The 27,813-nt window shown below is 42.1% G+C and overlaps 2 protein-coding genes across 2 annotated transcripts in view; one reads left to right on the plus strand and one right to left on the minus strand.

The window, feature by feature from the left end:
- The first annotated feature begins 4,514 nt into the window (after positions 1-4,514).
- Positions 4,515-5,945, plus strand: UCN (urocortin). The gene is made up of 2 exons (XM_070742043.1): positions 4,515-4,594; positions 5,518-5,945. The coding sequence occupies exon 2, from the start codon at positions 5,535-5,537 to the stop codon at positions 5,943-5,945; it is 411 nt and encodes a 136-aa protein (XP_070598144.1). The 5' UTR covers positions 4,515-4,594; positions 5,518-5,534.
- Positions 5,946-11,658: 5,713 nt separating this feature from the next.
- The window catches only part of TRIM54 (tripartite motif containing 54), a 36,582-nt gene continuing 20,427 nt past the window's right edge, over positions 11,659-27,813 (minus strand). The window contains exons 4-10 of the mRNA XM_070742056.1: positions 24,665-24,760; positions 21,001-21,234; positions 20,034-20,056; positions 17,983-18,107; positions 13,823-13,930; positions 12,956-13,009; positions 11,659-11,888 (exon numbers count right to left, since the gene is read on the minus strand). Coding sequence (XP_070598157.1) covers positions 11,878-11,888; positions 12,956-13,009; positions 13,823-13,930; positions 17,983-18,107; positions 20,034-20,056; positions 21,001-21,234; positions 24,665-24,760 — 651 coding nt within the window. The 3' untranslated portion in view covers positions 11,659-11,877. The remainder of the gene's footprint in view (positions 11,889-12,955; positions 13,010-13,822; positions 13,931-17,982; positions 18,108-20,033; positions 20,057-21,000; positions 21,235-24,664; positions 24,761-27,813) is intronic.

Here is a 27,813-nt window from a genome sequence, read left to right on the forward strand (position 1 = left end):
GAGAAGTTTGTTAAGCTTTGTCCCATTTTACGACTTTTCTTGCCACGTTTGTTAAGTAAGTCACTGCAGTTGTTAAATTAATAACATGGTTGTTAAGTGAATCTGGTTTCCCCCTTGCCAGAAGGTCACAAAATGACTCCTGGATACTGCAACTGTCGTAAATGTGAGTCAGTTTTCAAGCACCCGAAGATAAATCACATGACCATAGGAATGCTACAATGGTTGTAAATGCGAAAAAGGCTCATGGAATGGGTTGCTACCAGTGCAGTAGGAGACTGTGCACCGATAGCTACCGCCAGATTGTGCAATTTGCTTGCAACTGACCCGGTGCCAGTCCTTCGGATGCCACCATCTTTTTTCTTTAATTTTTCATATTTTTTTCTTTATGCGCAGAAGCAAAATCTCATGAGCGGGACCCTCACATGTGGGATTTCGGCATTTTTTTGTTTGCACATGTGCAAAAGCAAAACACCACTGAAATCTCATGCGTATACATGTCCCCTCATAAGATTTTGCTGCACGTGCATGAGACAAGCTGCATGCACAGCGCACCTGTAGCAGCCATGTAACAGCAATCTGCTTCTGGTCATAAGTCACTTTTGTCAGTGACTTAACTTTGAATGGTCACTAAATGAACTATTGTAAGTGGAGGACTGCCTGTATTTGGGGGTAATAAAGGAAAGCCATCTCTGTTGCTGGTGGAACGCTGCGCCTTTGCAAACTATACTGCTCAAAAAAATAAAGGGAACATTCAAATAACACTTCCTAGATCTGAATGAATGAAATATTCTCATTGAATATGTTTTGTAGAAAGTTGAATGTGCACAACAGCATGTGAAATCAATTGTTAATCAGTGTTGTTTCCTAAGCGGACAGTTTGATTTCACAGAAGTTTGATCTACTTGGAGTTATTTATTATTTATTTTATTTATTACTTGGATTTGTATGCCGCCCCTCTCCGAAGACTCGGGGCGGCTCACAACATGTAGAAACAAATCATAAGTAATCAAACAATTTAAAATTTTAAAGATTTAAAAAACCCCATATACTAACAGACACACACACAAGCATACCATATATAAATTAAACGTGCCCAGGGGGAGATGTTTCAATTCCCCCATGCCTGACGGCAAAGGTGGGTTTTAAGAAGTTTACGGAAGGCAGGAAGAGTAGGGGCAGTTCTAATCTCCGGGGGGAGTTGGTTCCAGAGGGCCGGTGCCGCCACAGAGAAGGCTCTTCCCCTGGGGCCCGCCAACCGACATTGCTTAGTTGACAGGACCTGGAGAAGGCCCACTCTGTGGGACCTAATTGGTTGCTGGGATTCGTGCGGCAGGAGGCGGTCTCGGAGATATTCTGGTCCAGTGCCATATATTGTGTTGTTTAAGTGTTCCCTTTATTTTTTTGAGCAGTGTACTACAAGATGTTTGAACAGGCCAGAATTCCAGAGGGCCAGCATTTAGAATAGAATAGAATTCTTTATTGGCCAAGTGTGATTGGACACAAAAGGAATTTGTCTTGGTGCATATGCTCTCAGTGTACATAAAAGAATAAGATACATTTGTCAAGAATTATGTGGTACAACACTTAATGATTGTCATAGGGGTCAAATAAGCAATGAAGAAACGATATTGTGAGCCGTCCCGAGTCTACAGAGAGGGGCGGCATACAAATCTAATAAATAAATAAAAATATTAATAAAAATCTTAGGATACAAGCAACAAGTTACAGTCATACAGTCCTAAGTGAGAGGAAAAGGATGGTAGGAATGATGAGAAAAAAACTAGTAGAAATAGAAGTGCAGACTTAGTAAAAAGTTGACAGTGTTGGGGGAATTATTTATTTAGTAGAGTGATGGCGTTTGGGGAAAAAAACTTCTTGTGTCTAGTCTTGGTGTGCAGTGCTCTGTAGCGACCTTTCGAGGGTAGGAGTTCAAACAATTTGTATCCAGGATGTGAAGGGTCAGTAAATATTTTCACTGCCCTCTTTTTAACTCGTGCAGTATACAGGTCCTCAACGGAAGGCAGGTTGGCAGCAATTGTTTTTTCTGCAGTTCTGATTATCCTCTGAAGTCTGTGTCGGTCAATTTCAACCGAAATTGCCCAACCCAGCACTGAGGAGACCTTGAAGCTTTGCCTGGCCAGGCCGTCGCCATATTTTTGAATTTTAGTGAATGGCTTCCCCTCTGCTGCCATAACAAGTGGATTGGGGGGGGGGGAATAACTGGGCTCTCCTGCTTTAGCGTCGAGAAGAAAGTAGCGCTTCTCACTTTTTTTTAAAACATTTTTTTACGGGGGTGGGTAGGCGGCTGTCAGGCCGCGCCACCTTTAACTCCTGCGGATGAGGAGAAAGGCCGCTCGGCAGAGCTCCGTTTCTCCTCACAGAGTTTTCAGCGGGCTCTTCCTCACGCCCGCTATTTACGCAGGCCCAGCGCTCACTTGCAAAGGGCTCGCTCGCTCTCTGCGGGGCTGCCCCGCCAGCCAATCACCGCAGCTTCCTCGCTTCTCGGCTGCGGACCTGGCCGGTGTTTGCCCAAAAGGACGGCGTTCGCCAGCGGATGTTTGACTTCCTATTGGGGCCAAGTAGCACTCGGGAGATGAATGGGAAGCGGGGAGGGGAAAGTTGAGAGAGAGAAGCTAATTCAGCTCGGATCGCCCGGATCGGTCTTTCGTACCGCGGTACCAACTCAGCCGTCCGTGTGCTTCTCTACCCGGGCAATGGAAGAGAGCCTGAAATAATGCCTAGGGGTTGAAAAGAAAACGCCAGTTTCTATAGCAGGACGGAGGCAATAGGTGCCTGCTGTTGTAAGGAGATCGCATCCAAAACTTAGGTAGCTTGTCAGATTTAACGCAAAAGTGTTGAAGAGGCACTTTCCTCTCTTGTATGGGCTGTGGTTGGTCTATTAAGATGCAGTTATTCAAAGGTGCTGGAGAGATTACCAGTTAAAGATGACATGTTCACCTCCATTTGTACCCATTGCTTCCTGATCCTGTCCTGTGGAATTTTCTCTGACTAATCAGAATTACTTGTCTGCCAACCAGTTTTGAACTTCATCACAGCTTCGGCTTATATTAATTCTTTTAAGGGATAACATCTTCTATCTCACCCAACCGAAGGTTGAGATTCATGCATGTTTGAAGAGCAAGGCTTTGTATTAAGACTGATTATATTTTAGTTCATTTTTTTTTTACTTGGATTTCTAGGCCAATATGGGAAAAGAAGAAAGATAGGATAGGATAGGATAGGATAGGAGAGGAGAGGAGAGGAAAAAACATGAAAATATCAAAAAGTTGGTCTATATGATAGAGCTCACACACACACGTGTGGGAGTGTGTTAGGGAGTGTGTTAGCTCAGCTGCTCTCCCTGGCATTAGTGTCTTGAGAATGGCTCCAGCATTCTTAGGGCCACAAATCTTAGAACTTGGAAAGTGGGTCAAAAACTAGATCTGTAAAGAATGAACAACTAGACACAAGAACAGATTTTCCTTGGATGCCATCACTCTACTAAACAAATAATTATCTCAACACTGTCAAACTATTTCCTAAGTCTGCACTACTATTAATCTTCTCATCGTTCCCATCACCCATCTCCTCCCACAAATGACTGTATGACTGTAACGTTGTTGCTTGTATCCTTACGATTTATATTGACTGGTTCCTAACTTGATTTGATTGCTTATCCGGACTATCATTAAATATTGTACTTTATGATTCTTGACAAACTTATCTTTTCTTTTATGCACACTGAGAGCATATGCACCAAGACAAATTCCTTGTGTGTCCAATCACACTTGGCCAATAAAATTCTATTCTATTCTAATCCTCGAAGAGGGGCAGCATATAAATCCAATAAATAAATAATAATAAATATTCTATTCTATTCTGTTCTATTCTATTTTATTCTAATCCTTGGAGAGGAGCGGCATATAAATCCAACAAATAAATAATAATAAATATTCTATTCTATTCTGTTCTATTCTATTTTATTCTAATCCTTGGAGAGGAGCGGCATATAAATCCAATAAATAAATAATAATAAATATTCTATTCTATTCTGTTCTATTCTATTTTATTCTAATCCTTGGAGAGGAGCGGCATATAAATCCAATAAATAAATAATAATAAATATTCTATTCTATTCTGTTCTATTCTATTCTATTCTAATCCTCGAAGAGGGGCAGCATATAAATCCAATAAATAAATAATAATAAATATTCTATTCTATTCTGTTCTATTCTATTTTATTCTAATCCTTGGAGAGGAGCGGCATATAAATCCAATTAATAAATAATAATAAATATTCTATTCTATTCTATTCTTCTAGTCTATTCTATTCTATTCTCTCTGAGAAGACTTGCAGGAGTGCTGAAAGAATGGAGGGGGGGGGAACAGGCACCCAGTAACAAAGCACAAGGACACCTTCTCCCACCCAGACTCAGGTCCCAAGAGGGTCTATCGGGGGGACGCCGCCCGCACCATCAGCAATCAGTCCATGTTCCTCACTGACGTCAATGGATCTCCCGGCTTGCTATATATATAAAGAACCCGCCAGCGACTCCGAGCCACCTTTTTCCCGGCTCCGCAAGGACGCACCGCGGTAAGTTGCTTCCCTTCCACCTGAGGCTGAGGCAGGAGAAGGGGCGGGGAGGGGCGGTGGGGGAGAGAAAAAGACGCGGAGGCTAAGACGACTCAGTCCGAGCCACCCCGTCAGCCTTCTGGGTGCTGCGACTCCCAGCTCAGTGTCACCCCCTACTGGCACAGGATCGCCAAGAGAGCGCTGCAGACGGTCCGGTTGCTTTTCCATCTCTCGATAGAATAGAATAGAATAGAATTCTTTATTGGCCAAGTGTGATTGGACACACAAAGAATTTGTCTTTGGTGCAGATGCTCTCAGTGTAGACCTTAGTAAGTGTATTTATCTACCTACACTGCTCAAAAAAATTAAGGGAACACTCAAAGAACATATCCTAGATCTCAATGAATGAAATATTCTCATTGAATGCTTTGCTCTGTGCAAAGTTGAATGTACACAACAGCATGTGAAATTGGCTGTTAATCAGTGTTGCTTCCTAAGCGGTCAGTTTGATTTCACAGAAGTTTGATTTACTTGGAGTTATATTGTGTTGTTTAAGTGTTCCCTTCAATTTTTGAGCAGTTTATCTATCTATCTATCTATCTATCTATCTATCTATCTATCTATCTATCTATCTATCTATCTATCTACCCTCCATCCATCATCTATCCTAACATCCCTCCATCCGTCCATCAATCCATTTATCCAGACAGACAGACATCCTCCATCCATCCATCTATCATCTATCCTAACATCCACCCACCCACCCACCCATCCATCCATCACATTTATAAGCCGCCCAACTCCTTTCGGACTCTAAGTAGTAAGTAGACCTTAGCTAGGTTCCCCAGATTTAGGAGGGGGGAGGGCTTTGCTTCCTGTCTTGGGTGACTCTGGCAGTACCGGCTGTCCGGCTCTCTCCAAGCCCTGCTTGTCTCCTTTACCAGGCCCGGACCGCCTCAGCATGAGGCGGGCGCAGCTGCCCAGCCTCCTGGCCTCGCTGCTCCTTCTGGTGCTGCAAGCGTCCCTCGGAGCCAGACCGGCCGTCGACCTCGAGGGCAGCGCGGCAAGCGACCTGACCCTGCGGCCGGGCTTCCCCGAGGAGAACCGCGACGGATCCCGCCAGCCGCTGCCCCCTGTTCCCGAGCCAGACGGGACGAGCCTGTGGCTGCGATCTCTGCACCGCCTCGCTCCGGAGGGAGAGCTGCGCCGCCGCCTCGCCGACCTGAGCGACCGGCTGAAACGCCGCGAGCCGCCGCTCTCCATCGACCTCACCTTCCACCTCCTCCGCCACATGATGGAGATCTCCCGGGCACAGAGCCAGCAAGCCCAGGCGGAGTTGAACCGTCAGCTCTTGGACTCGGTAGGCAAGTGAGGGCGCGCAAGAGATCCCCCACCCCCGCCGCCGCCTTGGTGGAGCCCATTCGGCTACTGGATCGCCCTGCGCTTCCTTCGGCATCGCTCTGCCCCAAGTCCCGGCGCCTTCGCGGAAGACATTTGTTTTTATGAAATAAAAAACTTCTTGGGCGTCAAACGGTTTCCGAGTGCGGGCTGTTGATTTAGGGTCGGGGAGGGGTGAGGTTGGGTCCCGAGCTGCAGACTTTCTTGGTTCTTTTCCTTGAAAACGTTTCCCTTCTAGAAAAAAAAGAACACTAGCACCGGAAGGCTTCAACTTAGAATTCGGATGGCACTCCTTCCTCTTTGGGACAAAAAATAAATTCTGTTCTCACTTTTAACAACATTATATAAGGAGAAATTTAATAGAATCACGGATGAAAATTAAAAGATCCCAATATCTACAAATCCCTACATGGATGTCACCTACTGAAGCCATAATATACCCAAATACAATGAACACAAATAAAATAATAACCTATGACCAAATAATGGATGAAAAAGCAATTAGACTTTCTTGGTTCTTTTCCTTGAAAACGTTTCCCTTCTAATCCAGGAAGCTTCTATGGTTCAGTAGAAGGGTTTGCACCATACTACTTCGATGTATTGAATTAACATAATTTTATGCAGTTGCACATTACATAACTAATGTAAAGCCAATCGTCTGGGTTTGGATATGGCAAACCCAGCAGTCAATCAAACCAAAATTAAATGAGCTGTGCTATGTGTGTAAATATGCAGTTAAATTGATGTCCTGGAAAGCTGATGGAGGAAAGTAAAATGCTGGTCTCGGTAACAAAACTTCCACAGATCTACAAATGCAGATAATGTCTCTATTTCAAACTGATTTATGGGGATGCAGCAGAACTTGGGTCTTGAGACCAAAGGAAGCTTGAATTGGACGGATTCTCCAGGTCAACTTAGGCTGTCGATTTAGGGTCGGGGAGGGGTGAGGTTGCATCATGGGCTGCACCGGCGGTCCTACCTGAGCTGTGAGGTGTCAGGGTTTGTTGTCTTGATATAAACTGTTGGATTCACTAAAGGGTCCCAAAGTTGCTTTTCCAAAAAAAGCAATTAGACTTTATTGGTTCTTTTCCTTGAAAACATTTCCCTTCTCCGTAGAAGGGCTTACACCATACTACTTCACACCAATTTATTGAATCATTATTATTATTATTAATTATTGGATTTCTATGCTGCCCTTCTCCAAGGACGCAGGGAGGCTCATAACATATAAAATGTATAGTACACATCTTAAATCCAATTAACTAATTAAAAGAACTAACCCCTCCCAAAAAATCATAAAAAACAATCATTCCATTCACTCTACATTCTCTCAACACATTCATTGGCCAAGGGGCAAGATCTAATGGCCCCAGGCCTGGTGGCATAAGTGAGTCTTCAGACTCTTACAGGAGGCAAGGAGAGTGGGGGCAGTACAAATCTCCAAGGGGAGCTGATTCCAGAGAGTTGGCCCCCCCACAGAGAAGTCTCTTCCCCTACTCCTTGCCAAACGACATTGTCTAGTTGACAGGACCTGGAGAAGGCCGACTTTGTGGGACCTGACTGGTCGCTGGGATTCATGTGGCAGAAAGCGGTCTCAGAGGTATTCTGGTTCCATGCCATGTCAGACTTTATCGGTCATGACCTATAACATAACATTACATAACCCTTGTTAACCCATGTTAAACAAGAATCGTATGGGTTGGGACATGGCAACCCCATCAATCAATCAAACCAAAATTAAATGAGCCATGCTATGCAGGTAATTATGAAGTTAAATTGATCTCCTGATACTGTAGATCAACTCCACCAAAAAGTTAATCCACCAAAATGTTAATCAACTTTGGAGAAGTAAAGGAATGCTAATGGAGGAAAGTAAAATGCTGGTCTATGTAACAAAACTACTACAGATCTACAAATGCAGATAGTGGCTCTATTTCAATCTGCTTTATGGGGATGCAGCAGAAATTAGGTCTTGAGGACAAAGGAAGCCTGAATTGGATTGTTGATACTCCAGATTAACTTTGGTCAGACCCTATGTGCAAAGCTAAACACAAGTAAAATCCAAATGCTTTCCGAACCGGGGGACTCTTTCCATGTGAGGGAACACTGCATTGCACCCCAAAATATAGACTAGAGTTGAGTATTTTCATGTCAACTAGACTGGGAGATGGAAGCACCATATATACTAGCTATGGGGTTTTTTTTCCTCAATTCCCCATTGATCTTGCTTCTACAAAAATTCCCTTCTCAAATGCCCATGACTCCTTTGCCATGGAGCACTCATTGTACAGTACTACTGGAATTTCAACAGCAGTACCATGGACAGCGGCACTGCCTAGACCCGCTAAAACAGAGGTCCCCAACCTTGGCAAGTGGCTGGGGAGTTCTGGGAGTTGAAGTCCGCCAGGCTTAAAATCGCCAAGGTTGGAGACCTCTGCGCTAAAAAACTTGAGTGCCTTCCCAACCAATCTTTTGAGTGGTGCTGTTGAGTTGGTTGCTGATAGTAACAATGAGCAATGTTTTGCCTTTTCCCTAGTAAGAGGGCTCTGATCAGTTGAAAACAGGGCAGGGAAGGCAGATTAGACTTCCTTCCTAGTTTTTTAATGTAGATAATGTAAATTTATTTATTTATTTATTTATTTTATTCATTGGATTTCTATGCTGCCCCTCTCCTAAGACTTGGGGCGACTTTCAACATATACTAAAATAACAATAGAATATAATGACAAATCCAATTAATTAACTAAATAACTAAGCTAAAATCCCTAATATATTAAAAATCAATCATACACATTCACACCTCAGCCATACATAACATTCATCGGCCAGGAGGCCTGAGATCTAATTGCCCCAAGCCTGGTGATATAAAAGAGTCTTAAGACTCTTACAGAAGGCAAGGAGAGTGGGGGCAGTGTGAATCTCTGGGGGGAGCTGATTATAGAGGGCTGGGGCCAGGGGTGGGCTGCCACCCAGAGGGGGGGGCAGAACACAGTAGGGTAGCGAAAATGGAGCTCCATCCCAGAGCACCCAATTTGCACTGAAAGATGTTGAAAGAAAATGCAGGGTGTCCTGCATAAGCTATGCCCACAGTGTGGTAGTAAAAGTTTTGGTAGCCCTTCACTGGCCGGGCCCCCCACAAAGAAGGCTCTTCCCCTCATGAGTGGCCATTTGAGGCTCTTCCCCTCAAATGGCCACTCATCTCACTAAAGTTCTTCTGCCGCATGAATCCCAGCGACCGATTAGGTCCCACAGAGTTGGTCTTCTCCGGGTCCCGTCGACTAAACAATGTCGTCTGGCGGCTCCCAGGGGAAGAGCCTTCTTTGTGGCGGCCCCAACCCTCTGGAACCAGCTCCCCCCTGAGATTAGAATTGCCCCCACCCTCCTTGCCTTTCGTAAACTCCTTAAAATCCACCTCTGCCGTCAGGCATGGGGAAACTGAAATAACTTCCCCAGGCCTATATTGTTTATGTATGGTGTATTGTGTGCATGTTTTTAAATTATGGGTTTTTAGTTTAAATTATTAGATTTGTACTGTATTACATATTGTTTTGCCACTTTTGTTGTGAGCCGCCCCGAGTCTACGGAGAGGGACGGCATACAAATTTAATAAATAGTAATAATAATAATAATAGTAATAGTAATAATAATAATAATAATAATAATAATAATAATAATAATAATAATAATAATAATAAAGTTGTATCTACAAAAGATGGAGTTCCACTTTGGATGTTCTCCTGCTCCAACGTACCTCCCATCCAAGGAAGAACTGGAGTTTTCCACCAATTTCTTCTATCTAAAGCCAGGTAGAAGACATTTCAGACAGAGCAGGACTTCTCTAGCAAAATGAGATCTTTTCCCACTTTGGTAGATTGCCAGCTCCTTCTTCCAATGTTTGTGCTTTATATACTCCATCACTGTTTCCTTAGTCAGTTCCAGATCAGTTAGACAAGGAATTCCGTTCCTCTTCTGGTGTCCTAATTCTTCGTTTCTAGTTCTGTCCTTGCACTTCCAGTACATGCAATAGCAATAGAATTTAGACTTATATACCGCTTCATAGTGCTTTTACAGCCCTCTCTAAGGTGGTTTACAGAATCAGCATATTGCCCCCAACCAGTCTGCACTGGTTTCCGATTGGTTTCCGGTCACAATTCAAAGTGTTGGTTATGACCTATAAAGCCCTTCATGGCATCAGACCAGTATATCTCCAGGACCGCCTTCTGCCGCACGAATCCCAGCGACCAGTTAGGTCCTACAGAGTTGGCTTTCTCCGGGTTCCATCGACTAAACAATGTCGTTTGGTGGGACCCAGGGGAAGAGCCTTCTCTGTGGTGGCCCCGACCCTCTGGAACCAACTCCCCCCAGAGATCAGAGTTGCCCCCACTCTCCTTGCCTTTCGTAAGCTCCTTAAAACCCACCTCTGTCGTCAGGCATGGGGGAACTGAGATATTCTCCTCCCCCTAGGCTTACAAAAAATTTGTGCATGGTATGTCTGTATGTATGATTGGTTTATTAAATTAGGGTTTTTAAATTAACGTAAATATTAGATTTCTTTATATTGTCTTATTATTGTTGTTAGCCACCCCGAGTCTATGGAGAGGGGCGGCATACAAATCTAATAAATAAATAAATAAATAAAATATTAACAAAAACAATCTCGGTCCTTGTTTTACTCACCTCGGAAGGATGGAAGGCTGAGTCAACCTTTAGCCAGTGGTGAGATTCGAACTTCTGACCTACAGCTAGCAGTTAGCTGAAGTAGCTTGCAGTATTGCACACTAACCACTGCACCACCCCGGCTCTATGCAGCCTAGAGTCAGTGCTCAAAATGCAGAGATGCCACTTTTCCTCACTCAGTGTAACTTTGCAACTGGTCAAAGTAATATTTAGATTAATCCAGGTTCAAAGGATGGGACAAGTTACCCCTTCCTTAATCCCGGAATAGGATGGGAAGATTGAGAGTGAAGTGTTTCTAAACCAGGCTAAAACCATGTCTATGCCTGACCCTCTTTTTCCCAATGCGAGAAAACATTTTAGCCAGTCCTTGATGAGTTGGAGAAAAGCCACTCTTTGTGATTTAACACCCCCCCACCATACTTCTGGTAGGGAGTGATGAACTAGTGCAGGTAGCCTCTGTGAATGATAAGTGCAGAAGTTTATGATTGAGCACTCTATGGAAAATTTCACCAATCATAGAAACATAGAAGATTGACGGCAGAAAAAGACCTGATGGTCCATCTAGTCTGCCCCTTACTATTTCCTGTATTTTATCTTAGGATGGATATATGTTTATCCCAGGCATGTTTAAATTCAGTTACTGTAGATTAACCAACCACATCTGCTGGATGTTTGTGCCAAGCATCTACTACTCTTTCAGTAAAATAACATTTTCTCGTGTTGCTTCTCATCATTCCCCCAACTAACCTCAGATTGTGCCCCCTTCTTCTTGTGTTCACTTTCCTATTAAAAACACTTCCCTCCTGAAACTTATTTAACCCTTTAACATATTTAAATGTTTCGATCATGTCCCCCCTTTTCCTTCTGTCTTCCAGACTATACAGATTGAATTCATGAAGTCTTTGCTGATAAGTTTCTTGCCATTTTCAACCATTCCTATAGATCTCATTTTTTCCTCCAAAGAAAGGGGTCCAAGAGAATCTCTCTCACCCAATGAACCTTTTCCAGAATTGCTGTTTATCAAATAACTCACAACTTTATTTTCCACTATAAATTAAAAAGCCAAATAGTATAGGGAGAAGAGGGGCATAGAAGGAAGGAAGGAAAAAATGCACGGAGAAAGAAAACTTAGTGGGAAACATGAAAAACCTCTGCTGGAAAGGAGGAAGAAGCATGGGATGGGGCTGACGGGAACATTCTCCAGCTGCTTCTATCTTCAAAGTGATTTTTCAGTGTTGTCCTAATGGAAGAAATAAAATAACACATCCAGTGGGAAATAAAATGTGGCAGAGTGCTCCCCAGCTGATCCAGGTCTTGTGAAAGTCCCAGTCAAAGCAAAAAATCTCACTAATGGGCACACTATCCTTTCCTGGTAATAAACTCTCTTTTTAAATTCAGAAAGCGAAGAGTTTGGGGAGGGAACAAAAGGGTGAATGCTGGGAGATAGTTTGGCAGGGAAACCCCAAAGGCTCAGGATCAGGAAAGAAGATCCAAAATGGCCAAAGATAAGCAATCATAAGTTACCAGAATTCTTCCCATTTTTTTCTGGGTTAGTAAGCAAAATTGGTTTTTTTTAGATTATTTTTTAATATTAGATTTGTTACATTGTTTTCTTTATTGTTGTTAGCCGCCCCGAGTCTTTGGAGAGGGGCGGCATACAAATCTAATAAATAAATAAATAAATGAATGAATGAATGAATGAATGAATGAATGAATAAATAAATAAATAAACAAACAAACAAACAAACAAAACAAAACAAAACAACCAACAAACAAACAAACAAATAAAAAAAATTCTTTCCCTGATGTCTTGGAAACAGTACAGTCTGCTCTATTCCATTCTTCCAATTCTGGCCATTTCTAGGTGTATTTCTTTTCCTTGTGTATCCACCTCACCCTTTTTCATGTTATTGAAAAAAAAATGTGATGAAAGAAGCTAGTCCAGGGGTAGGCAAAGTTGGCTCTTCTATGACATGTGGACTTCAACTCCCAGAATTTATGAGCTAGCAGGATTGGCTCAGGAATTCTGGGAGTTGAAGTCCACAAGTCATAGAAGAGCCATCTTTGTCTGCCCCTGAGCTAGGCTATTGCCTTTTCTATAGCACAGTGGCAGATAAAGTACACAAAGAAATCAACCACATGGCAGAAAATTCCATTTAGATCATCCCTATAAACTTTCCATGTAAGCATCCCATCAAGAGAACACCTGGTTTTTGGGACTTATTCCTGAAGATTCCTTTTCATATTCCTCCTGGTCCTCTCATTCCCTGCCAATTAAAGAAACTGTCCAGGAGAAGGGGGACTTACCCCGAGGTGGTATATTAGGTGGCTTTGGTCTGAATCGAGACAGGTTCTCTCCATCTAGAGAGAGAAAAAGATACAGGACATTAGGATTCATACATTTCACAGCTAAGGCTGAGGTTAGCTGAACGGGAAAGTTCAGAAGTACTCAGAACTTTGATTATAAAACCACAGGCAAAAATAGTCCCATTTCCATTATATGTGACTCCATCCCCCGGGCATTATTTTAACCTATGCTTAAAGTGAGCTAAATATATTGAAATAATTTCTGAGGATGTTTTCTGCAAGTTCTTAATATTGGGTGGATTACAATGCGGACATTTCTAAGAAAACTGTGTCTCAACAGAGCAGATGAGAAGAAAAAAACAATTTGAACTCAATGAAACTCAATCCGTATAGTCTGGAGGACAGAAGGGAAAGGGGGGGACATGATCGAAACACTTAAATATGTTAAAGAATTAAATAAGGTTCAGGAGGGAAGTGTTTTAATAGGAAAGCGAACACAAGAACAAGGGGGCACAATCTGAGGTTAGTTGGGGAAAAGATTAGAAGTAACGTGAGAAAATATTACTTTGCTGAAAGAGTAGTAGATGCTTGGAACAAACTTCCAGCAGACGTGGTTGGTAAATCCACAGTAACTGAATTTAAACATGCCTGGGATAAACATATATCCATCCTAAGATAAAATACAGGAAATAGTATAAGGGCAGACTAGATGGACCATGAGGTCTTTTTCTGCCGTCAATGTTTCTATGTTTCTATTTGGACTTTCTGATCAAGGTCTTGCAGTGGCAAAATCTCAATGCATCCCCAGCCAGGTCAGAGCTACTCATTACAACTCTGTCCAACTCTCTTTTCAGCTTTTCAACACACCTTCTGCTCCTTCAGGCCCCTCCGATCCTTCTAGGTGCTCTTCCTCTCCAGCTTCACCACTTCCTTCTGGGGTAATTCCTTCAGACTCAGTTTCCTCTCCAGAAATATCTGAGTGGGAAGCCAACATACATACAAATGACAACTTTGCACTATTCATCCATCTTGAATCTCTAAACATGCTTTCTGAATTCTACCATTATATAGACAGACCTTTCAAACATGTGCTTCAGTTCCCCACACACGATGCCTAATTACTGTATAGGTTGTGTATAATTTCTTTTCTAAGTCATACATATACAGTGATACCTCGTCTTACAAACACCTCATCATACAAACTTTTCGAGATACAAACCCGGGGTTTAAGATTTTTTTGCCTCTTCTTACAAACTATTTTCACCTTACAAACCCACCGCGGCCACTGGGATGCCCCGCCTCCGGACTTCCGTTGCCAGCGAAGCACCCGGTTTTGGGCTGCTGGGATTCCCCTGAGGCTCCCCTCCAGCGAGGGGAGCCTCAGTGAAATCACAGCATTGCAAAAACACAGAGGTCCGGAGGTGGCGTTTCGAGGACATCAGTGTTTTTGCGATGCTGCGATTTCACTGATGCTTCCTTCACTGGGAAACCCCACCTCTGGACTTCCGTTGCCAGCGAAGCGCTCGATTTTGCAATGCTGGGATTCCCCTGCAGCATCGCAAAAACATGGAAGTCCAGAGGTGGGGTTTCCCATGGAGGGAAGCCTCGGGGGAATCCCAGCAGTGCAAAAACAGGCGCTTCGGCTGGCAAAAGGAGTGAATTTTGGGCTTGCACGCATTAATCGCTTTTCCATTGATTCCTGTGGGAAACATTGTTTCGTCTTACAAACTTTTCACCTTAAGAACCTCGTCCCAGAACCAATTAAGTTTGTAAGACAAGGTATCACTGTGTATAAATACATTTTTGAGAAGACAACTCTAAGCTACATGCAAAAGAGAAACCAAATCCTTTAATCTTTCTGAGTAAAGAAAATCCTTTAGTCTTTTTATAAATTTGTTGTCCAAATTAATAATCTATCTAGCTCAATAATATCCTTTCACAACATGCAGGAATTCACTTTTAAAAGAGACTGTGATACAAATTTACAAAAAAAAGTTTAAAGTAAAATATTTTTTATGTTTTTTCCAAATACACCAGCACTAAGGATTTAAACTACACGTATTACCTGGTTACTGATCCATTTTCTGCATTTGCATAATATGCTAGCTTAATATCTTATGCAAATATAGACATTAGGCTTTTAGCTGACTCAGACAGGTTGTCTGAATAAGTTACAAAATTCTTTATTGGGTTGATGTTGGTGTTGATTTTTGTAACATGAACCAAACATCTATTTCCTTCAAACCCCAAGTTATATAAATGTTGTGGGTCAGCAGAATTACTTGATTACACATCAGTCTTGCTTTCAAATGCCTGCTGTTTAATTACTGAATGGTCCAGAGACTCCAGACAATGACTTGTCACTTTATGCTATTTCTACTTAAGGAGGCTGAGGGATTTTGTTGAGTCAAGTTCAAAATAGTTTGGGTCATTCGTTTTGAGATAATCTAAATAATTCCATCTATCCCCATCCACCAATAATATCATGGCTCCTTCATTCTTCAAATACCCTTCATTTCAATGCCCCCATGCAGGCCTTTCCACCCTACATAGTTAAGAATTAGACTTTCAGTTCCTTAGGGTCAAATTCCTTCTTAAACAGGGAACATTTATTATTTATTTTATTTATTTATTTACTTTGTCAAATACGTATTGGTAGTATACAAAGATATAATCATATTACACCAACACTCCGCAGTCTGCATTGGTTGCCGATCAGTTTCCGATCACAATTCAAAGTGTTGGTTATGACCTATAAAGCCCTTCATGGCACCGGACCAGCACAAATCCCAGCGACCAGTTAGGTCCCACAGAGTGGATCTTCTCCAGGTCCCGTCAACTAAAGAATGTCGCTTGGCGGGACCCAGGGGAAGAGCCTTCTCTGTGGCGGCCCCAGCCCTCTGGAACCAACTCCCCCCAAAGATTAGAATTGCCCCCAGCCCCCCACCCTCCTTGCCTTTCGTAAGCTGCTTAAAACCCACCTCTGCTATCAGGCATGGGGGAATTGAGACCCTCTTCCCCCTAGGCCTTTACAATTCTATGCATGGTATGTTTGTATGTATGTTTGGTTTTTTATATTAATGGGTTTTTAATTGTTTCTAACATCAGACTACTATTGTACACTGCTTTATTGTTGCTGTTAGCAGCCCCGAGTCTCCGGAGAGGGGCGGCATACAAATCCAATCAATCAATCAATCAATAAATAAATAAATAGCAATGTTTATATACATGATACTAGTAAGAGAGAAACATTAGGACAGGGGACGGTAGCCACACTGGTGTACTTATGCATGCCCCTTCCTAACTTCTTAGGAATCGGGAGAGGTCAACAGTGAATAGTCTAAGGCAATGATGGGCTACCAAAATGTTTACTACCACACAGTGGGTGTGGCTTATGCATTTTGTTTCAACATCTTTCAGTGAAAATTGGGTGCATTGGGGTGGAGCTCCAAATTTTGCTACCAGAACTGCGTTCCTGACCGTTCCCGTAGGAGCCCATCACTGGTCTAAGAGTAAGGTTTTGGAGTTAGTTGATGATACTACAGAGTCAGGTAGTGAGTTCCATGCATTAACTACTTGGTTACTAAAGTCGTATTTCCTGCAGTCAGGTTTGGAGCGGTGTACTTCAAGTTCGTATCTGTTGTGTGCTTGTGTGTTGTTGTCAATGAAGCTGAAGTAGACATTGACAGGAAAGACCTTGTAGCTGATGATTTTATAGGCTGTGCTTTGGTCATGTTTAAGATGACGTAGTTCTAAGCTACTATACCTAGGATTGTAAGTCTAGTTGCGTAGGGTATTCTGTTACGAGTGGAAGAGTGGAGGACACTTCTAGTAAAGTATCTCTGGACATTTTCTAGAGTGTTTATGTACAAAATGCGGTGTGGGTTCCAGACAGATTAGCTGTATTCAGGGATTGGTCTGGTAAAAGTTTTGTATCGTCTGGTTAGTAGTGTACGATTACTGTAGCAGAAGCTACATAGGATTAGGTTAACAACTCTTGAAGCTTTTTTGAAGATGATGTTGGCAGTGGGCTTTGGCACTTAGATCATTTGATATGAATATTCCCAGGTCTTTTAATGAGTGTGGATTTTCTGTAAAGTCTTGTTTATTCAGCTTAATGAAAAAAAAATTAAAGTGAATGGTACCCAAATGGAGAAACAGCAGTGGATACATCCTCTCCGTTCACTTCATAAGAACATAAGAACATAAGAAGAGCCATGCTGAATCAGGCCAAAGCCCACCGAGTCCAGCATTTTGTGTCATACAGTGGCCCACCAATTGTCCATGGGGATCTTGAGCAGAAGGAGAAGGCAAAACCCTCCCTTTCCCTTGACCCTCAACAAATATCTCCGGGATCGCCTTCTGCCATACGAATCCCAGCGATCAGTTAGGTCCCACAGAGTTGGCCTTCTCCGGGTCCCGTCGACTAAACAATGTCGTTTGGCGGGACCCAGGAGAAGAGCCTTCTCTGTGGTGGCACCGACCCTCTGGAACCAGCTCCCCCCAGAGATCATAACTGCCCCCACCCTCCTTGCCTTTCATAAAGTTCTTAAGACCCATCTCTGCCGTCAGGCATGGGGGAACTGAGACATCTCCCCCGGGCCTATACAGTTTATACATGGTATGTTTGTGTGTATGCTTGCTTTTAATAATGGGGTTTTTAGTGTTTTTTAAATTATTAGATTTGTTCTTACATTGTCTTTGTTATTGTTGTGAGCCCCGAGTCTATGGAGAGGGGTGGCATTCAAATCAAGTCAAGTCAAGTCAAGTCAAGTCAAATCAAATCAAATCAAATCAAATCAAATCAAATCAAATCAAAATAAATAAATAGTACCCAAGGGAATCCTGCCTGTCTTATCCCATGCATGATGTTATACACTTTGATCAAGTCACCCCTTGAACGCCGTCTTTCAAGGCTGAAGAGACCAAGGTTTTGCAACCTTATTTATAAGCGAGGTGCAAGAGAAACATCTGGAAGTGCTGGGGAAAACATCTGCAGCAAGATGTTTCAGTCTAGCCACTCTCACCTGTCTGAAATTCAATAGTTCTCAGCATATCAGCCACGTGATCGACACTTAGAGAGAAATGGTCCATGTTTTCATAGCCAGACTCAGGGCGGTTACCCATGGATACCTTGGACATGTCTGTGATCCTGCAGAAAATAAGAGGCAGGGTGAAATCTAGCAGATGCATGTCTCCTATCACCAAAAGCAAAACAGAGATGGGCAGCAGAAGATTCATCTCTCTCCAAAATGAGACAAGACTGTGAATGTGTTTGGCGATTTTTGTCTCCTTCCTTCTTTGTCTATTCTGCTTCTAGCAAATAATGAATTAAAGACGTCAGCTGAAATTGCTTCAAAACTATCCCCAGCAAAAACCTGCATCCCAGCCAGGGGTGAAATCCAGGAGGTTCTGACAGGTTCTGGAGAACCGGTAGCGGAGATTTTGAGTAGTTCGGAGAGCCGGCAAACACCACCTGTGGCTGACCCCACAGGGAATGGGGATTTTGCAGTATCCTTCCCCTGCCATGCCCATCAAGCTATGCCCACTAAACCACCCTCACAGAACCAGTAGTAAAAAATTGGGATTTCACACTAATACGAGCTGTGCATAGCATTTTGGGGAAATTGGGGAAAAGGCCAGGTATCATAGCTTACTGCTGCCAATTAGGACTTCCATCAAAATGTTCTAAGTAAAGTTAAACTGAGATAGGGAAGAAACACAAGCAAGAGTTCTCTATTATTTCAAAACATATAAAGTATGTTTTGTATTTGTATAGTATACAGTGGTACCTCTACCTAAGAATACCTCTACCTTCGAACTTTTCTAGATAAGAACTAGGTGTTCAAGATTTTTTTTGCCTCTTCTCAAGAACCATTTCCCACTTACAAACCCGAGCCTCCAAAACTGTAACTGGAAAAGGCAGGGAGAAACCTCTGTGAGGCCACTCTAGGAATTTCCTGGGAGGAAACAGGGCCGAAAAAGATGAGGAGAAGCCTCTGTGGGGCCTCTCTAGGAATCTCCGGGGAAGAAACAGGGCCTCCACCATCCCTGTGGTTTCCCCAATTGCACGCATTATTTGCTTTTACATTGATTCCCATGGGAAAAATTGCTTCTTCTTACAAACTTTTCTACTTAAGAACCTGGTCACGGAACGAATTAAGTTCGTAAGTAGAGGTACCACTGTACAAATATTTGAAAGCTATAAGAAAATGTGTTTTCTGTTGTTGTTTTCATTTCACTGTCCTATAGAGAAATTGTTTCATATGTTTTATTTATCATATTTTATCATGATCTACTGTTAATACCAAGCAGCATTTTACGGAAAGCAAACAGAAGCTGTTTCGCCAGTCTTGGGCTTAATATTTAGTTGCCAGAATTTATGTTGAGAAAGACACCTGGGTGACTCAGAAGCTGGCTTCCAGAATGCTAAGCATGGATATGATTCAGGATAATGTTATCATATCAACCTGTAAAAACTTTAATCTGACTGTACTGACTGTAATCCTGAACCCAGAAGGAATCCCACTGGTGTGGATGTTTAAGAGGGAGAGGAAGATTCCAGTGAATCTTGTTAAAATAACAAATCACAAATTTGTGGGTTTTTGAGAGACAGACCACCAGTCTAACTGGGTCAAAGAATAGAGTATGGATAAATCAGAAGCAATTCTCTGGTTAACTTTGCTCTTGATTAACCTGTTAACTATTTTTTCTTCGTGTACATAATGTACATCAGATTGGGTTGCAAATAGATGGAGAAATGCATAAATCCTGGACCTGTTTTGCAAGAGGGAAAACTATTTTTGTTGCAACAGATTTGCAACAAAATAAGGAGGGGATAATATATAGTTTTGTTTTTTTTAATCCATTTAACTCCCATTTTTAAAATGCTTTTATCTAGTTTTGTTTTGTCTTTATTAATTTTTTTGTATTTTGTATTTTAATTTTCTGAATAAAATAAAATAAAAATATGCCCCCCAAAAGTGGATCTCTGATATCTCGAGTGCTGCTGTTGAGTGACAGTTGGATGATATTAAAGCTCAAAGCCTGGAATTTTGCTCCTTTTGCTTCTACTCACTTTTTGATCAGCTCCTTTGACTGCTGCAGGAAAGAAAGAGAGAATCTTCAGCACCAACAAAGCAGGAAACAACTATATCCCCACGTTTTACACCACTGAATCTTCCAAGTTCCAAATAGGATCCTGCTTCTCTTCTCCCCTTACCTGTCCACCTTTAAGAAAGCTGACAGTATATCCTGCTTCTTGCTGATTGATTTAAACTGGCTCCAGGCTGTTGTGGTTAGCTCTGGCCCAGCTCCTGCCCCAAGGACTGTGGATGTGGGGGAGACATCCACATGCTGCAGGCCTGTTTTGCCCCCCCCCCCCCGGTGGAATCTGATGATGAAGGCTCCTCTGACCAAGAAGACATGAGTGACAGGGAGGAGGAGAGTGTGGCAGACAGCTCAGAAGGAGATCAATTATCTAGCTCCTCCTTGGATTCAGAACAAGAGTTAATGATACAGCCACGCATGCGGAGAGCGATGCATAGGCAGCAACAACTGAGAGATTATTATCAAAGAAAATGAGGCCACCTGTGGTTGGGTGGGGCTGTGGTAATTAGTGAGGCTGCTATAAATAGCAGCCTGTGGGTTTGGCCATTGTGGAGGATTATCTGATCGTTGTGTTTCGTGACTGCTTTACTGACTTTGACCTTTTGTGTGCTGATTTTTCCCCGCTTTGAAACTAAACCAGAGCAAAGTGTGTTTCACTTTGTGAAAGAAGAAGGACTGTGAATTGCCTCACAGCTGCAAGCTAAGTATCACAGAACTGATAAGGAACTTGTACAAATTACCAGTTTGTTTGGAGACGAGTGCTCTTTGCTATACCAAAAGAGGGCTTGGTTTAAGTGAATTTTCATTATAAAGAACATTGTTTTGAATTTTCAAACATGTGTGTGTCTGAATTTTTGGGAGGAGTCTACCAGAGAGCTGGACAGAACACAGGCTTACCCTGCTCCCCCCTCCCATCCTGTCCCACCTGTATGCACCTGCAGATAGAGGGCCATCTGGGGTTCCTCCATGGACTGGATGGCTGACTCAACCAGCTTAGAGGAGACCTCAAGGTGGTCTCCATATTGCCGGATGAGCTCTCGCACCCTTTGGACTTTTTCCTCCTGCTCTCGTCCGATTTCTTGCAACAGCTCTTTTTTGCGTTCCTCCAGGATGCTGTACAAAGAATCAAAGCGCAGGCAAAGATGCTGCTTCTGTCGCCGAGCATTATCCTGCCAGGGATGGAATAAGGGAGCTATTATTTTAAATGTACTATTTGCACCACTGGTCAAAGTTAAATAGACGGCATCATGAGATTAATAAGTACTGCAGGTACTTATTAATCTAGTTAACTTCAACACCACTGACAACACATTTACCCTCCAAAACGACCTTGACTTTGTCCCAGATTGGTCTAACACCTGGCAACTTCAAACCGCATATATAAACTGAATAAACAAATTCTCACAGCCAACCCACACTCAGTAAAAGACCTTGGAATACTAAAATCAAATGACCTAAGTGCAAAGCCCACTGCAACAATATTTCCAAAAAGGCTTCTAGAGTTGTTAACATGATCCTACGTAGCTTCTGCTCCGGCAATCTCACACTACTCACAAGAGCCTACAAAAGTTTTGCCAGACCCATCCTAGAATACAGCTCATCTGTCTGGAACCCATACCACATCTCGGACATCAACACCCTTGAAAACGTCCAAAGATATTTCACCAGAAGAGCCCTTCACTCCTCCACTCGAAACAGAATACCCTACGAAAATAGACTAATAATCCTGGGTCTAGAAAGCTTAGAACTACAGCGCCTAAAACATGATTTAAGTATTGCCCACAAGATTATGCTGCAACGTCCTACCGGTCAATGACTACTTCAGCTTCAACCGCAACAACACAAGAGCATGCAACAGATTCAAACTTAATATTAACTGCTCCAAACTTGACTGTAAAAAATATGACTTTAACAATCGAGTTGTCGAAGCGTGGAACTCATTACCGGACTCAATAGTGTCAACCCCTAACCCCCAACATTTCTCCCTTAGACTATCCACGATTGACCTCTCCAGGTTCCTAAGAAGTCAGTAAGGGGCGTACATAAGTGCACTAGTGTGGCTTTCGTCCCCTGTCCAATTGTCTTTCCTTTATCTCATATATCATATATATTTTCTTCCTTTCATATAACTTCTCCTCTATTTTTACATATTATCTTTATATATATTACTTCATGTCTATTCTCTTCCATTTGTATTGTGTATTGTAAAAATGAATAAATAAAAAATAAATAAATAATAAAATAAATGTTTCTCCAACTTTCCTCTTATAGAAGAGCCTCGGTGGTGCAGTGGTTAGAGTGCAGTACTGCAAACTACTTCCACTGATCACCAGCTGCCAGCAGTTTGGCAGATCGAATCTCAGTAGGCTCAAGGTTGATTCAGCCTTCCATCCTTCCAAGGTGGGTAAAATGAGGACCCAGATTGTTTGGAGACAATATGCTGTAAACCGCTTAGAGAGGGCTGTAAAGCACTGTGAAGCAGTATATAAGTCTAAATGCTATTGCCATTGCTACTGTCCTATTGTCCTTTTTATTGTTACTTTTTACTTATGTTTATACAAACTTTGCATTGCCAAAAAAGCATTAAGAATTGTAAACCTAATCTTACGTAGCTTCTTCTCTAGAAACACTGATTTATTAACCAGAGTATACAAAACATTTGTAAGACCTATTCTAGAATATAGCTCACCTGTGTGGAATCCACACTGCATATCAGATATTAATACAATCAAAGGAGTCCAGAAATACAGAAATAACCCTACTCCTCCAGACTTCAAATACTAAACCTAGAAAATTTACAACTACGTCGTCTCCGAACTGATTTAACTGTTGTTCATAAAATCATACATCATAATGTGCTCCCTGTCAGTGACTACTTCACCTTTAACAACAACAACAACACAAGAGCACGTAATAGATATAAACTGAATGTAAATTGCTCCAAACTTGACTGCAGAAAATATGATTTCAGCAATAGAGTGGTCACCGCCTGGAACTCATTACCTGACTCTGTTGTTGCTTCCCCCAACCCCAAAATCTTCAATCTTACATTATCTACAATTGACCTCTCTCCTTTTCTAAGAGGTCTGTAAAGGGCGTGCATAAGTGCACTTTTGTGCCTAATGTCCCTGTCCTACTGTCTTATTATCCTTTTTATTACTACGTTCTACTTATGTTATGTTATGTTATGTTAATATATACTATAATACTATACTTGTTTGACAAATAAATAAATAAATAAATAAATAAATAAATAAAAACTACTAGATAAGTCTAAATGCTATTGCTATTGCTATAGAAGAGAATGGAATATAATTTTATTGGCCAAGTGTTATTGGACACACAAGGAATTTGTCTTGTTGCACATGCTCTCAGTGTACATAAAAAGAAAAGATAAATTCATCAAGAATCATAAGGTAAAACACTTAATTGATAGTCTGGGTACAAATAAGCAATCAATTCATATTAGGAACTGGTCAATATAAATTGTAAGGATACAAGCCACAAAGTTACAGTCATACAGCCATTTGTGGGAGGAGATGGATGATGGAAACAATGAGAATAGTAGCGCAGACTTAGGAAATAGTTTGACAATATTAAGGGAATTGTTTGCTTAGCAGAGTAATGGAGTTTGGGGGGAAAACTGTTCTTGTGTACAGTGCTCTATTGTATTGTTTTGAGGGTAGAAATTGAAGCAGTTTGTGTGTCCAGGGTGGGAGGTGTCTGTAAATATTTTCACCACCCTCTTTTTGACTCATGCAGTACACAGGTCCTCAATGGAAGGCAGTTTGGCAGTGACTGGTTTTTCTGCAGTTCTAATTATCCTTTGGTGGTGCAAAAGGGGTGTGCATAAGTGCACTAGTGTGCCTTCCATCCCCTGACCAATTGTGTCTCCTATATATTTACAGTATATTCCTTTCTTCCATTCATATAACTTTTCCTCTTTTCTTCATTGACGTATTTTATTTTCATATCTTCTCTTCTATCCTTTCCTTGATATATATTACTACATGTATTCATTTTGTATTGGACAAAATAAATAAATAAAAAATAAAAATAAATAGGAGTGTCTATCTTCTTGGGTTGTAGAACCAAACCAGGCAGTTATAGAGGTGCAGATGACAGACTCAATAATTCCTCCGTAGAACTGTATCAGTAGCTCCTTGGGCAGTTTGAGCTTTATTTGCTCCCAGAAGGCTCCAACCTTTCTCCAACTTTCACATGGGAGAAAGAAGGAAGTTTACAAATAATCTTCAACTCATGACCACAATTGAGTCCAACATTTCTATTGCTAAACAAGGCAGTTGTTAAGTAAGTTGCACTCCATTTTTCAATCTTTTTTTTGCCAAGTTGTTAAATAAACCATTGCAGTTGTTCAGTTAATAAATAATACCAGTTGCCAAACACCTGCATTTTGGCTATGTGTGATGCTGCAAGAGTAGTAAATGTGACCACTAGTTATCAGTCAATTTTTCAGTGCTATTGTAACTTTGAACATAATAGTTGTAAGTCAAGGATGACCGGTATTGGCAAATCCTGAAGAAATTAACATCACTTGAGAGCATCCCCCCAAAATAAACTAAATTGTTCTATGCTCACCTCAATAGTTTTACAGATCTCTTCCATCTGGGTGATGATGGCTTGGATACGGTCATTCCCTGCCACTAACATGGCAATGCCATCGCTCAGCTCCCCCTGCAGAAATAGGAAAGCGAGATGTAATGGCTGAGCTCACACTACCTAAGTAAATGCAATAATTAAAACAGGTATTTATTTATTTGTTTGCTTATTCATTCATTCATTCATTCAAATTTGTATGCTGCCCAACTCCCTAGGGCCTCTGAATGGCTCACAACCAAAAAAAGTGAAACATACAATGTAATATTAAAACCCCTTAAAGAACAATTTAAAACAATTGAAAACCAACAATTAAAAACAGTTAAAACAGTTAAAAACATGCATATCATTAATGGCCGTATCCCAATGGTGGACCATCAGGATCTCAGGAAGTAGCTGGTTCCAAAGAGTTGGAGCAGCCACAGAGAAGGCCCTCCCTGTTGTGATTAGCTCTGGCCCAGCTCCTGCCCCAAGGAATGTGGAGGTGGATGTGGGGGAAACATCCACATGCCACAGGCCTGTTTTGCTCCCGATAGAATCTGCCGACGAAGTCTCCTCTGACGAAGGAAGTGTGAGTGACAGGGAAGAGGGGAGTTTGGCAGACAGCCCAGGAGGAGATCAATCATCCTTATCATCCCTGGATTCTGAACAAGAACTTATGACGGACCCACGCATGCATAGAGTGATGCATAGGAGAGAACAACTGAAGGATTATTACAGGAGATAAGTGAGGCCACCTGTGGTTGGATGGGGCTGCTGTAATTAGTGCTACAGATAAAAAGAGCAGAGTGCTGGTTTAGCCTCGTGGAAGTTTATCTGATTCTTAGTTTCGTCAAGATCGTGGTTTTGCTGTTTCCCTCTTCAAGACTGTGTGTGGAATTTCTGGACTTTGGAATTTGGACTCAATTTCCCAGTTACTAGGCGAGAAATTGGATTGCATTTAACCTGTGCCTTGTGTGTACCAGAAAATCCCTTTGACATTTAAAAAGGGAGTTTTTTCTGCTTTTCTGTTGATAAAGACCTTTTGTTTTCCTTCTATCGTGTGGTGTGTGTCTGTTTGGACTAATTACCCTGTAATTATGGGCAGTTGGGACACGCCGGCAGAACACTCCCCCATGGGTCTGCCAGCTGACACTGTTTAGCTGACGGGACTCGGAGAAGACCAACCCTGTGGGCCTTTATCAGTCGCTGGGAGCTATGTGGTAGAAGACAGTCTCAAAAATAGTCTGGCCCTAAGCCATGTAGGGTTTTAAAGGTAATGACTAACACCTTCAATTGCGCCCAGAGATCAATTGGGAGTCAGTGCAGTCTGTCGAGGATTGGTGTAACGTGCATGTACCGACAACACCCACAACAACTCGCGCAGCTGCATTCTGGATCAGCTGTTGTCTCCGAATGCTCTTCAAGAGTAGCTTCATGTAGAGCGCATTGCAATAATCTAACCGTGATTCAAGTATGGTCACAATTGGTGCACTAGGCGAACCTGTGCAAAAGTGTTCATAAACTCTGTCATTTGGAAACTTCAGATCGTGCAGAATGCAGCCGCGAGAGCAATCATGGGCTTCCCTAGGTATGCCCATGTGTCACCAGCACTCCGCAGTCTGCATTGGTTGCCGATCAGTTTCCGGTCACAATTCAAAGTGTTGGTTATGACCTATAAAGCCCTTCATGGCATCAGACCAGAATATCTCCGGGACCGCCTTCTGCTGCACGAATCCCAGCGACCGGTTAGGTCCCACAGAGTTGGCCTTCTCCGGGTCCCGTCGACGAAACAATGTCGTCTGGCGGGACCCAGGGGAAGAGCCTTCTCTGTGGTGGCCCCGACCCTCTGGAACCAGCTCCCCCCGGAGATTAGGATTGCCCCCACCCTCCTTGCCTTTCGTAAACTTCTTAAAACCCACCTCTGCCGTCAGGCATGGGGGAACTGAGATAGCTTCCCCAGGCCTATATTGTTTATGTATGGTATGTTGTGTGCATGTTTTTTAAATTATGGGTTTTTAGTTTTTAAATATTAGATTTGTATTGTATATTGTTTTCTATTACTGCTGTGAGCCACCCCGAGTCTACGGAGAGGGGTGGCATACAAATTTTATAAATAATAATAATAATAATAATAATAATAATAATAATAATACCTTAGCAAATATACAAGCTTACTGTAATAAATATGCTGTAATGTTTATTTCACATTACACACTACTAAGTCAATACTCCAAACCACAGACTACTCAAGTTCGTTTGAAACTTGAAATGTCTCACTCGAAGATATGCATAGAAGTTCGACTCTGAGATTAAGCCTTGATGAGCCATAGACTCATATGCTGCATGAACACATCTTATGGCGCCTCAGGGCTAAGTCTCAGAATCCATTTCCTCCAAAGTCTAGCCTCTATGTAGGCCTTCAAGAAGGGAGGAAGGCTACAGTGCAGTGCCCGTAGACATGTTTCTGCTTCTATTGCATGATTGTGTAGCCAACATAATGAGTAACTGGTCAGATGGAGTAATTCTAGGGAAACTTTTCCCTTTTGAGATCAAGGAAGAGGATAATGCCAGTCACCATAAGGGCCACCGAAATCCCTACCCAAGAAAACAAGGAAGTACGGAAACAGAAGAGAAGAGGAAAAACCCTAATCAACACTACCTGGTGCTCATGATCCAGGCATTTTCCTCCACACCCATAAACACACCTGATACATGAATAGGTCATTTGTGGTGCTGGCCATTCCCCTGTGTGCCAGCTGACCTAGAAACCAACGTTCTAAGCTTTAATATCAGGCCAGGATCACAGTATTGTTAAAGCCTTGGTGGTGCGGTGTTTAGAGTCAGTAATGGGCTGCCAAAATTTTTACTGCCGCACTTTGGTGTTCTGCCAGGCTCTCTGATAGGAGCCTCCCGAAAATTCAAGGATACAAATTTCAGACACACACGCACACACACACACGTTTGAAAATTCAAAACAATGTTCTTTATCACAAAAGTCAAAATAAACTAAGCACCCTTTTTGTATTGCAAAGAGCACTCTTCCCAACACAATCAGGTAGTCTGTACAATTTCCCTTAAGCAGTCATTAAGTACTTAGCCAGCAGCTGTGAAGAAACTTAACACCCCTTCTTCTTCCAACGAAGGGAGAC

The sequence above is a fragment of the Erythrolamprus reginae genome, chromosome 1, assembly GCF_031021105.1.
Source record: "Erythrolamprus reginae isolate rEryReg1 chromosome 1, rEryReg1.hap1, whole genome shotgun sequence".
NCBI lineage: Eukaryota > Metazoa > Chordata > Lepidosauria > Squamata > Dipsadidae > Erythrolamprus > Erythrolamprus reginae.

What these genes read in the sequence shown, in the direction of transcription:
- UCN (XM_070742043.1), top strand. Translation starts at nt 5,535, where the DNA reads ATGAGGCGGGCGCAGCTGCCCAGCCTCCTGGCCTCGCTGCTCCTTCTG.